This window comes from Ctenopharyngodon idella, chromosome 5 (genome assembly GCF_019924925.1).
Source record: "Ctenopharyngodon idella isolate HZGC_01 chromosome 5, HZGC01, whole genome shotgun sequence".
Taxonomy (NCBI): Eukaryota; Metazoa; Chordata; class Actinopteri; order Cypriniformes; family Xenocyprididae; genus Ctenopharyngodon; species Ctenopharyngodon idella.
In genome coordinates, this window is record NC_067224.1 from 3,136,900 (window position 1) to 3,149,906 (window position 13,007).

At 38.1% G+C, this 13,007-nt stretch overlaps 1 protein-coding gene across 1 annotated transcript; it reads left to right on the forward strand.

Annotated features, from left to right (window-relative positions):
• The first annotated feature begins 1,917 nt into the window (after positions 1-1,917).
• Positions 1,918-7,922, forward strand: mat2ab (methionine adenosyltransferase II, alpha b). Its single transcript, XM_051895023.1, has 9 exons — positions 1,918-2,125; positions 3,568-3,645; positions 3,749-3,871; positions 4,072-4,184; positions 4,276-4,419; positions 5,315-5,533; positions 5,629-5,811; positions 5,914-6,047; positions 7,067-7,922. Exons 1-9 carry the CDS (start codon positions 2,032-2,034, stop codon positions 7,167-7,169), a joined length of 1,191 nt encoding a protein of 396 aa, XP_051750983.1. The 5' UTR covers positions 1,918-2,031; the 3' UTR covers positions 7,170-7,922.
• The last annotated feature ends 5,085 nt before the right edge of the window (positions 7,923-13,007 follow it).

The following is a 13,007-nucleotide window of genomic DNA, read 5'->3' on the forward strand; positions in this document are numbered from 1 at the left end:
CATCGTTTACCCGATGCACCCGTGTTCATGACAATGTTCTGCTGGGAAACCTTGGGTCCTGCCATCCACGTGGATGTTACTTTGACACGTACCACCTACCTAAGCATTGTTACAGACCATGTACACCCTTTCGTGGAAACTGGTGGCTGTGGCCTCTTTCAGCAGGATAATGCACCCTGCTACAAAGCAAAAATGGTTCAGGAATGGTTTGAGGAGCACAACAATGAGTTTGAGGTGTTGACTTGGCCTCCAAATTCCCCAGATCTCAATCCAATCGAGCATCTGTGGGATGTGCTGAACAAACAAGTCTGATCCATGGAGGCTCCACCTCGCAACTTACAATACTTAAAGGATCTGCTGCTAACATCTTGGTGCAGATACCACAGCACACCTTCAGGGGTCTAGTGGAGTCCATGCCTCGACGGGTCAGGGCTGTTTTGGCAGCGAAAGGGGGACCAACATAATATTAGGAAGGTGGTCATAATGTTATGCCTGATCAGTGTGTATATATATATATATATATATATATATATAAATCTTTCTAACAAAGTTGCTATTTTTGGAGTTTTGGATGAACTATTCTTGGTACAAAAGTACAAAACTGATGACATGACACAGGTGGTCATGAGGCTTGTTTATATAAGAGGATGTAACAGGCTAATGTTCAGAGATGGCTTCAGTTCAGATCAATATCAAGGCTTCAGTGGACTGTCACTTTGCTTTAGTTACGTGTCCTTTCTCAGCACTGAGACATAATTGGCATAAATTGAAAACACAGTCTCTCCCGATGGCCATATTGACAAAAGAGGCAGTGCTTAAGTAAGAAGCAGACATACAATTTACCTTTCTTCAAATCACATCAGGACAGCCGATAAAGCAGGACAAATCTTCAGGGCATCCGTTTTATCTCTTGTAATTGTATTTTGGTTTCCTCTGAAGCCAGCCTTACGGTTAATCGTGTTTTTAAGTGTTCATTCACCACAAGTTGCGCAAGATTGTGTGTTCACATGGATTTCATATTGATGTACAATGACATTTACATGATACTCCAAGGTACATCAAATAATAAGATATAGTACTATGAGATAACTTATACAATATTCTATTAATGTTTTTCACAGTGCATTCTAGTACTTTTGTGTTATTGTAGTAGTCCATTAGTCCATTATAATATACCAATATATTTTAATGATGTTTGTTATCACCACAGGTTGCACAAGAGTGTGATGTAACATGGATTTCATATACCATGTTGTTTATATGATACTCTTATGGTACATGCCCAAAAACATGGTAATATGCACATAGTAGTCTATAAGTGTATTATAATGTGTATAAAACCATAACAAGTAATGGTTAATGATGTTTTTAAGTCTTTATTGTTATCACTGAGAGTTGTGTAAGAGTTAGGCTATTCATATACCATGTTGTTTACATGAATGTCCTTCAAAAAATAAGATTACCATGGTATGTGTCTAAATCATGGTATGATTTGTTAATGTAGTAGCCTATTATTGTATTACAGTAAGTAATTGCTTATGTTTTTTTAAGTCTTTATTGCTAACAAAAAGCGTTGCGCAGGTGTGAGTTAGCAAGTTTTAATATTCATGATATTTAGCCTACTTACTCCAATGTATGATAGCTACGTCAAGAAAATAAATGTTTTTTTGTTAGTGTTGTATTATTTTGTGTGTGTTTCTGTGTAAACACTTACCTTTATGTTTTCAAATGTTTGTTATTAGCGCACGTTGCGTGCAGTGTGTGTGTGTTAATGGACTTCAATGAGGGTGCAATCTCGTGCAAGCTTACATCATTCTTGACATATTACCATACTGCCCCACAGACTTCTGTGCCATACCCCCCCTCCGCGCAACATGGTTTCGTCCAGTCACCTGAGAGGCCGAAAGAGCGCGGGCCACTGATGACGCGAGGCGGGCCGTTCCATAAATACTCTCGTGTTCCGCTGAGGGGGGACAGATTTCCTGCGTTTTCCAATCGAGTGAGTGAAGTACTACAAAAAAGAAACTAAAAATGATGAACGGAGAAATTAACGGGTTCCACAACTCTCTCATTGAGGAAGACTGCTTTTTGTTTACGTCGGAGTCCGTTGGAGAAGGGCATCCAGGTAAAATATACAAACTAAACTTTGGGTAACGTTACAGTACCAACTCCGCTATTACATAACAGCACCTGTTCTGCATGTTCATTGTAATAGCGCACTGTTCTGTTTTCCCCTATTATTTAAATACATTTTTTTCTAACTATATTTTCCTAAAGTAACTGTATTTGCTTTAGTTTGTAAACATTTAAATAAATATAATTCAGTGCTCAGATTAAATGAACGCTGAACGTTTCTATTGACGCGATTGTACTTTGTTTCTATGGCTGTGTCTCAAAAACTAGTGAGCTGCCATCCTAGACAGCACTTTCTCCACACACACACACACACACACACACACACACACACACACACACACACACACACACTCATCTCAGCTGACACCGAAGCCACCTCTGATGCTCAAACATGTTGTCTATCTAGGCAGCTCACTAGGTCTTGAGACACGGCCTCGCGCTCAGCTCAGACACGTGGGATCAAACATGCGGTCTCAGCGCAGACTCCGCCCACTCTCCGTTTTCTCCATATGGTTAAGGCGGTTCTTTTCTCTGCAATGAAAGTTTAAGTGAACGAAGACTGGGATCTCCAATATAACAAAAAAATACCATAAAAGTCACGCTAAAGTTATTATACCTTTGCTTTTTAAGATTTTCATATACTTTAAATTTAGGTTTAGTTTGTTTTCAGCTATGCTTTTGTTACAATTTTGTTTTATTTCTTTTAGTTTCAGTTTTGATTGAACAGTCACTGACATTTAGCCTATATCTAAAACAGACAAGACCTTTTGAATTTAAGAATATGTGCGAGTGGGAAGTTCTTAGGTTATGTAAAATATTATTGGATCTATTTGCAATAATAAAATAAAAATAAATAAAAGTTGTAAAGTTGCACAACACTCTGAAAAGCCCTAATTTATTCTTCAAATACTAGTTCTTCAAATATGAACTATAAAGTCATTTTTAGGTAACACTTTATTTTAAGGTGATTTAGTTACACATTGCTACATGTACTTAACAGTAAATTATGCATAATTACATGTAACTAACCCAAAACCAAACCCTAACCGCAACTCTATAAAATACATTAATTAATATTACTCAGTACTTATTTGAGTAAGTACAATGTAACCACGTCACCTTAAAATAAAGTGTAACCCATTTTTATAACTTGAAAACTATACATAGTTTGCTTTTATTGTGCTTGTGATAAGAGATATTCTTGTCAATGTCACTCAAAAAAGTTAGGACAACTTTGATGAACTTTTTTGATCCACTTCAAATGCTAATGTAGATATACTGTTGTATAATTTAAAATTAAAATATGCATTTTACAAAAGTCCAAAACTGATTGAAATTGATTCTCAAGCACAGCTGATTGAAAACAAGCAAAATGTGGTGTTGATTTTGACAAATATATAGAATACTAATTATTGTTATTGTATTTTACAGATAAGATATGTGACCAGATTAGTGACGCTGTGTTGGACGCTCACCTGAAGCAAGACCCAGACGCAAAAGTGGCTTGTGGTATGTTGAATTTCAGAATCACTGAACTTGCTTGAGTTTTGCATGTGATTTTCTGACTTTATGAATGTTTCATGGCCCCTTTTCATTCGTTTTTCTTTTCTAGAAACTGTAGCCAAGACTGGAATGATTTTGCTGGCGGGAGAGGTGACGTCTCGTGCTGTTGTGGACTATCAAAAGGTGGTCCGTGACACCATAAAACACATTGGCTATGACGACTCATCAAAGGGTTGGTTTGATTATATTATATTTTTATTATAGATACTGAAGTGTTTACACTACCGTTCAAAAACCTGATGAATGAAAGCATTAATCTTTACTGACCCCAATGTTTTGAACGGTAGTGCACTTCTGAAAGGCAACAAACACACTAAAAAATGTCATCGGAGCGACTGAAACCATTCCATATTCTCTCTCCTGAACCTGTAGGCTTTGATTACAAGACCTGTAATGTCCTGGTGGCTCTGGAGCAGCAGTCTCCAGACATCGCCCAGGGTGTTCATTTAGACCGCAATGAAGAGGATGTTGGGGCTGGCGACCAGGTAATTCAGTGCGGTCTAAAAACTGTAAATGAAACTCTTTTAATGACATTTCAATATTAATATATTCTGTATTGTGCTGTTACTCTTTCAGGGTCTCATGTTCGGTTATGCCACTGATGAAACAGAGGAATGTATGCCACTCACTATTGTTCTCGCCCACAAACTTAACGCCAAAATGGCTGAACTGCGGCGAAACGGCACCCTTCCCTGGCTCCGCCCAGACTCCAAGACTCAGGTCAGCTGAATACTGTGCTAGTGTCCACCCATTGTTTTGTTTTTTTATTATTATATAAACCATGAGCCAAACTAACCAGCTATGAGGTGAATCATAACATTCTAAACTTCTGATCTGAAGCAAAAAAGTATTTGAAAATCAGACAAAAAAAAAAAAAAAGGTACAAACTGTGTACTTAAAGGGTTAGTTCAACCAAAAATGAAAATTCTGTCATTAATTACTCACCTTCATGTCGTTCCACACCCACAAGACGGCTTTTCACAGCTTTAGCGAGGGAAAGAACCACAATCCCATGAAGCATAATCAACTGAACTGCATAATCAAATTGTAAATGGAGAAATATAAAACAACTAATTTAAAGTAGTTAATTATATATACGTGACCCTGGACCATATATATATATGATATAATTAATAGGAGTTTTAATTAATACTTTTACTTCCGGAATGCGACTGTTGCACTCTATTGACTGTAATATACACACACACACACACAGCATTGTTGTTAGTAGTCATTTTTCATCAAATTCAGATGTTAAACATGATTATTTTAAAAAATAATTTAAAATATTGCAAACAGATGGCTTCAACAAAAGCATATACCATCGATTAACAACCTCATAGCTCAAAGTAGGTCTGTCTGTAAGGGGTTAATCGTTAAAAATCAATTTTTCCAAAAAAATGATTAGAGTTTTTGCTTCCAGAGCCCGACTATCGCACTCTAGCCTGCTAAAAAATCCAGCATGAGTTCCATGTTGGACTCCAAGCTGGTTTATGCTGGCAGGGTATTGCATTTCAGAGCACAAAAATGTGTTCTTTCACAGCTAGATGTGCATGCAAGTGCTTGTGTAGAGTGTTTCCTGACAGTGCAACATGACTCTGTGCTTTACAAACAGGTTACAGTGCAGTACAGACAAGATCGTGGTGCCATGCTGCCGGTGCGCGTCCACACTATTGTAGTTTCTGTGCAGCACGATGAAGACATCTGCCTTGATGAGATGCGTGATGCGCTCAAAGATAAAGTCATCAAAGTTGTGGTCCCCTCTGTTTATCTGGACGACGATACCATCTACCACTTGCAGCCCAGTGGTCGCTTTGTCATTGGAGGCCCTCAGGTAGTGACCAGTTTTGGTTGTAAATCTTCACTAAAAGTTGTAATACTTGAGAGTTGCATGCATACTGTAACTTGAACACTATCCCACTGACTTAGGGTGATGCCGGCCTGACCGGTCGTAAGATTATTGTCGATACCTACGGGGGCTGGGGAGCCCACGGTGGAGGAGCTTTCTCTGGAAAGGACTACACCAAAGTGGACCGTTCAGCTGCGTACGCTGCCCGCTGGGTGGCCAAATCTCTAGTAAAGGCCAAACTGTGCAGGCGTGTTCTTGTTCAGGTCAGTTGGCCAGATATTTTGTGTTCTACTGAGCAAGTATAATTCTTTGAAGTTGATAAAATTAATCAACATATTCATGAAATTTCCTTCACCATGATACAGGTTTCTTATGCTATTGGAGTGGCCCATCCTCTTTCCATTTCCATCTTCCACTATGGCACATCCCAAAAGACTGAACAGGAGCTGCTCAAAATTGTCAAGAAGAACTTTGATCTTCGTCCAGGAGTCATCGTGAGGTAACCACTGCTGTCTTTACGCACTCTTCTCGCTCGCTTTTATATTTCTTCATCTTTCAAGCTTAACAGGTTTGGGTGTGAATCATTCCTTTTTCTCTTGCTTCTGTCTGTGCTTCACTTTCTTTGGGTCTTTGTATCCCCTGATTCCATCAGACAGATTGTATTAACTCATTCAAAATAATAACTCATTCAAAATTGTAATAATTAATTCGTTAAAGTTATATATTTACAAATATGTAAGTATTTTGAGAGCATAGCGAAGCCAACTTGATAACGTCATTTGCAGTGCTTCATGGAACTCGGTGTTCCCTGCCAAGCTCTTTTGGTGTGATTTGATCACTGCGACTTTCTGATTGGTGAAATTTTCTGTAGAGCATCATGGGTAATGTAGTTTCCCACCACAAATTCCACTGTTAAACATGATTGTTTTAAAAATAAGTTGAAATAATGCAAACAGATGGCTTCAACAAAAGCATATACCATCCATTAACAACTTCAGAGCTTACAGCTCTTTAACGGTTTACAAGTCATCGTTAAAAATCAGTTCCTCTATGGAGCAAATGAATGGAGTTTTTACTTCCGGAATGTGACTGTTGCACTCTATTGACTGAGCATTAGAGTCTCTCGTGCACTTTACATCTCTACTTATGTGAGCATGAAGAACGTTTCAAATCAGTCACTTATGAGGTTTTGCTCTTGGGTGTGGAACAGAGCCATCATGTTTCCTCTCTGGATTCATTCTACCCTAAAGTATTAAGGTTCGAGTGGTTAACTAGTGCTTGCTATTAGACTTGCTTTCTATTTCATGCTGTGGTTTCCTTCTTCAGGGTGACTAATGAGTGTAACGGTAAGTGACCGCTTCATCTCTTCTCTGGCTGGCTGGGTGTACAACCGCGCACTATTAACTACATGATAATTGGCTACATGATAATCAACTGTGCAGTATTGGCTCCATGATGACCTTTTAATTGTACAGTTTTATTTTGATGAGTCAATAATCCATGGCCAATGTGTTCTAGGGAGCTGGAGCTGAAGAAGCCAATATATCAGAAGACTGCTGCTTACGGCCACTTTGGCCGTGACTCTTTCTCTTGGGAAGTGCCCAAAAAGCTGTACTACTAAACCTTTTGTTAAGGTTTTTCCTCTTTAGGCCTGTTGGTGTATTCTACAGAGAAGCCCACATGGCTTATGGGGAGAAGTCTTATTCTGGTACAAGTCCGCTGGTCCATTTTATTTGGGGTTTTTTTTCCCTTTCATTTTCCCACCATATTGCATCACCCATTTCACTTGTTCATCAGCATTAGGATAAAGGAAGTGTACTACACAGATTAACACATTAATTTTAACTGTAAACTGGTTGGCCAGTATTAACTATGGCTTTTGATTTTATGCAGCCCCTCACTACTGTATTATAAGCATTCCCAACTATTTTTAATACTTTTAAACAATGTGTATTATTTATTTGTGCTGTCATATTGTAATCTGGAGGTCAGCTATTTTTCTGTACTTTGTTGTCCAGTAACTTCTCTTCTCTAGTTCTCTGTGGTTCCCAAGTGTCATACAGAAAAACTTTGGGGACCAGCCACAAGGAAAGTGGTTGTCGCAGTGCCTGGGTATGCAGTGCCATTTATTTTGGCCAATACTCTAATGCACTGATGGATGCTTACTGTATTTCTTCTTTCGCAGTCTCGTCTTTTCTTAAACAGAGGGAATGGCAATTTTGGCTGGTGTTGTACAGAGAAACTAGCCTTGTTTACATGCATTCTCTCTCTCTCTCTCTCTCTCTCTCTCTCTCTCTCTCTCTCTCTCTCTCTCTCTCTCTAACCTTCCTCCAGTTTTAATTTATTTATAACAATAAAATGTTTTCTATTATGATGTCATTGTGTCTTTGTCTCTCTGTATATAAAAATATATATAACTGGTCATGATCTTTTTGGCCTCAGGAATTAGATTTGAATTATATTTTTATAATTAAAAAAGTATGTACTTTATTGACAAATTTAAAGGGGACCTATTATGCCCCTTTTCACAAGATGTAATATTAGGGTACGTTTACACGACAACGATATGCTTAAAAAGAAGTTTTTCCTTTGAGTTTTCCACATACAGACGACACCATTGTCAAAACAATACCCATCCATACAAATCTGTGAAAATGAAACACTATAGACTGAACGTGTAATGCGCATGTGCATGACGTCATAATTTTCACAGATTTGCATTTTCAAAAACTTGCACTTTGAAACCCGTTTTCAAAAGTTTGCATTTTCATGCCCCCAAAACGGTTGCTCAACAACAACAAAGCTGGAGAATCTCACGTAGCCAAAATGAGGATTGTCAGTAACGGTGTTCAGCCTTACATTGTTCAAACCGAGTCGACACTGATGGAGAGACTCAGGAAGAAGTTACAACTTTTAGAACGGTTAGTGGATAAATTTATGTAGTTGCTGTGGAGTTGATTCAACTCATCGACAAGCGTGTGCCGTCATGTTAATCTTTTGTGCAAAACCCATATGGACGCCCACTATACATAGTGTACCTGTTTGCCAAACAGAGCCATACACACCAGACTAACGTTTATGATTGCTATCAAATGGTCTAATTTTTTTCCAAAATATTTCTCTGACAGAAACGCTCCTTTTTTAGCAATCGAGCTTGCCAGGGTCAACTTGCAGGCTATCCAAGCTAACGAGACTCTAAATAGTGTTCTGTGCTCGTCTGTGCAGTCAACGACAGAACAGTTAGCATGCTTTGCTCCAACTTTTGCCATAGCGTTAGAACTGGTACACCGTTTTCACATGCAAAAACAAAATGTCGGCACCGGAAGTGGAAATGTGCAGATTAAGGGGTGGTAATATTCTAATAAGATCCCCTTCTAACATCACTAGGGGAGCAAAATCTAAGCGGCTCATTTTTTCACATGCTTGCAGAGAAAGGTTTACCAAAACAAAGTTACTGTGTTGTCCTTTTTCACGTTTTATGGGTTGATAGATGCACCGGGGACCCGATTATAGCACTTAAATACAGAAAAAGTCTGATTTTCATGATATGTCCCCTTTAAGATGGCCATAAGTGAACGATTGTACTGCGATATATTAGCATTCAAACTCAAATATGTAGTTTTACAAGAAACCGTGAGCTGACATGATTGAAACTGGCAGGTGGAAACAAATTATGATTCCAAGTTTTACTCTTCAGTAAAATATTTCCTCAGGTGATATAGATTCATTGTGTTATCTGAATGGTCCATGTTTGATGAGACAGTATTAATAGAGTGCTGCCGGGACAATGTATTTTTTTAGGCCAAACCCAGAAACAAGTTTTTTTGAATGGGTTTTTGGTTAAATGCCTGAAATAAGGTTTGCATTTTAGACAAGAATATGATATATTCGCGTTTTAATCTGACATAAAATACAATACCCTTGAAAAAAGTGGCTGTCAAGTGTCTAAATGGGACTCCAGAGGTTACTGGGGACATTAAACAGCCACACTGAACACATAAACTCATCTGCTCACTGGTCACTTTCACAGCCTCACTGTGTTTATAATTCTGCTCCCGCAAACTATTCTAACCAGTGTTGTTAAGTCCGCGGTTTTCCCACGGAATTGGGCTACTTTAAAGGGATAGTTCACCCAAAAATGAAAATTCTGTCATCATTTGCTCACCTTCCAGTCATTCCAAACCTGTATACATTTCTTTGTTCTGCTGTACACAAAGGAAGATATTTGGAAGAATGTTTACAACCAAGCAGATCTCACCCCCCATTGACTACCATAGTATTTTTTTTCCTACTATGGTAGTCAATGGAGGGTGAGATCTGCTTGGTTACAAACATTCTTCCCTTGTGTACAGCTGTTTTGAACCACCAAAACACCTCGGTTTTGGACAGATTTTATTCAAAATTGCGTCACACCCATTCGTTGTTCAATTTCTTTTTAAGTATATTGGGGCCTTATCTGTTTCTATGGGAACTTTTAAACAGCAGCTGCAGTGATGTGAGGACGTTACCAATTGGCTTATTTATTTAGAAGATGGGACTTCTTTTTTGGGAGTCACCATATTGCGCATTGCAGTTTCTCCCAACATACAGTCATTGCTTCCACCCAACTTTTTGTTTTGGTTTCAACCCCTAAATCCCCTTGTAATTTGCAACTGGCTATTAATCTCTCTGTGGTTTAAACTGAGTGGTCATAACTTAATAGGGTTCATCTTTAAGTAGGAACAGTCAGCTGATCTGTGCTGTCTTAGCACATTGAGTATCATCTGTCACTGGTCCAGCTGTATAATACAGATTACAGTATTTCTACACCTTTTCAGTATACAGCTATGAATAATAAGGGTTTTTATACATACCTTTTTAGAGCTGCGTTTTTTTTTTTTTTCAAATGTACTTTAATAGCGTTTAAAAAAAATATTTTGCAGTTTTTAATACGTTTAAATATCTTCCTACTAGATAATTTGGTATTTGCTTTAAGCTCTCAGTAAATCAACAGTTGCACCAATTGCACTAGTGCTTTTGACAGTTGCATGTAGTGCAGAAACAGCTACCAGAACATCATATTCATATTTGCTCTTCAGTAACACAGTTACACTGAACCAAGCACCATAAATAGCATTTGCACTCAAGTTACGTCTAGTTTGCTTACTTTCCAAATTCAAATATCACCCACTGAACATGCTTGTTTGCCAAGGGAATACACCCTCAGTGCGTATCATTTGCTTATATTTATATCTTGCATCAAATGAATGGCATGTACAGTACTGATGTGTGCTGACTGATGTGAAACAGTATGTTACTTTACACTTTTACTAAAAATAAGTGTCAACTAAATTAAAGGTTAGATCATAAAGTGGCACGCAATGTGTCAAGGCCTACCACCTGCCCAGTGATGAAATGATCCAAAGTTTTAGTTTTAAATCATTGTTAAAAACTTATCTATTAACTCAGGCTTTTAATCTCTCTGGGTGTTGAGTTATGTTTTTCTGTGTTTCTTTTCTGTGATGTTACTGTTATTGTTCTTGTATCTTTGTACAGCACATTGGGAAACTATGGTTGCATTAATTTGTGCTATAGAAACATAATAAACAAAACAAAACAAAACAATGAAACAATACTACTGAACATGGGAAACCAGTTTCTTTGTGCATCATTTCGTCTTGTTATCACTTATTCCAGTAATAATTTTGAACTTTGTGAATGGAAATACCTTCTGACCTTCACAATCATCAGCTCCATTTGGAAGTTTCACATACCGGCCATTATTGCATCATCCACACCGTTATCAGAGAGCCAGCCACGGGACAAAACAAAAGAGGAGCCAGATGGAAACTAATTTACATGCATCCAAATTATCCATTTAGTAATCGGATTGATGGCTCAGCCGGATCGATCCGAATGAGCTCAATTTGATCGGATTGAAAGGGGTGGTGTAGACCTGAAATGATCCGATCAATAAGAAAAAAGTAAGCATGTAAATCCTACACTGGACGCGACAAAGCGACCGTTACAAACATAGTTTCCATGGGCCATCCGCCATATTGGAACGGTCAAAGCCGGTCCGTGAACACTCGAGAGCACTGTATACTGCAACCGCAGTTAGGTGCATGTTTGATTATCTATATCTGCTTAAGCAGATGATTTTGCTAAACTAACACAATACAGCAAGACAAAGACGTTAGCTAACACGACAATTAAATGTTACCATAGTTTAAAAACCTAGCTGTAATATTGAGTTAATAGATATAAAAACACAAACCAACACATTCTCACCTGTGAAAGGTTATTTATTCGGGAATTTAAATCTCGGCGGTTTCACGACCAGAAGCTGCTCAATATTGTGGCATCATTAACTCTTACTGTGAGTGCCGACACGTTGACAGTTCCAAGATGGCGAGCGCGCCGATGTATGTGGCAGTACGTATCTATGGTTGCAAATCCATTTTGTTCCTCTTGTCAGAAGTAGCGGGAGCGCTTTAAACGGTTAGTTCACCCTAAAATGAAATTTTTGTTATTAATTACTCACCCACATGTCGTTCCAAACCCGCAAGATCTTCGGAACACAAATGAAGATATTTTTGATGAAATCCGAGAGGTTTTTTTTATTATCTCCCATGGAAAGCAACGAAATTACCACATTCATGGCCCAGAGAAGTAGTAAAGACATCGTTAAAATAGTCAACATGACTACAGTGGTTCAATCTTAATATTATGAAGCGAATACTTTTTGTGCGCAAAAACAAAACAAAAATAACTATTCAACAATTTCATCTCTACCCTGTCAGTCTCCTACGCTAGCCTTACTACTTGTCTGGACCATGAATGTGGTAATTTCGTTGCTTTCTGTGGGAGATAACCTCTCGGATTTCATCAAAAATATGAACATGAAAATGAACAAAGGTCTTACGGGTGTGGAACGACATGAGGGTGAGTAATTAATGACAGAAATTTCATTTTTGGGTGAACTAACCCTTTAAGTACGTCAGAAATAGAACGATGCATCAGTTAGAGATTTGTCATGCCACGTACAGTGTAGACAGCATCGCTTACTACAATGGGTTCTATTGTCTTTTGGCTCGCGTCCGGTGTAGACACGGGGTTAAGTAAATGAAATATGCAAATACAACATGCATTTATCACTATTATTACAAATACTTTAAAATACTATTTCTTTAAAAATATTTTTCTAGAGTTTTGTATAGAATTAATTTTTAAAATAAAAACAAAAATGACTTTTTATGCAATGCTTGCGTTGCAAAAAATTAGTACTTATGGTATAACATATGGTAAAGGAATGAGAAACATAACTTTTACAAATAAAATACTGTAAATTGCAACATATGGAGACACGTGCAGGGGTGTGTGTGCTAGACTCCCCAATGTCTTTGGTCCCCTGAGCATCCAATCAGGAAGCGTTGCAACTGGTGAGGTCTGTGGGCGGAGCATGGATGCATGGGAATGT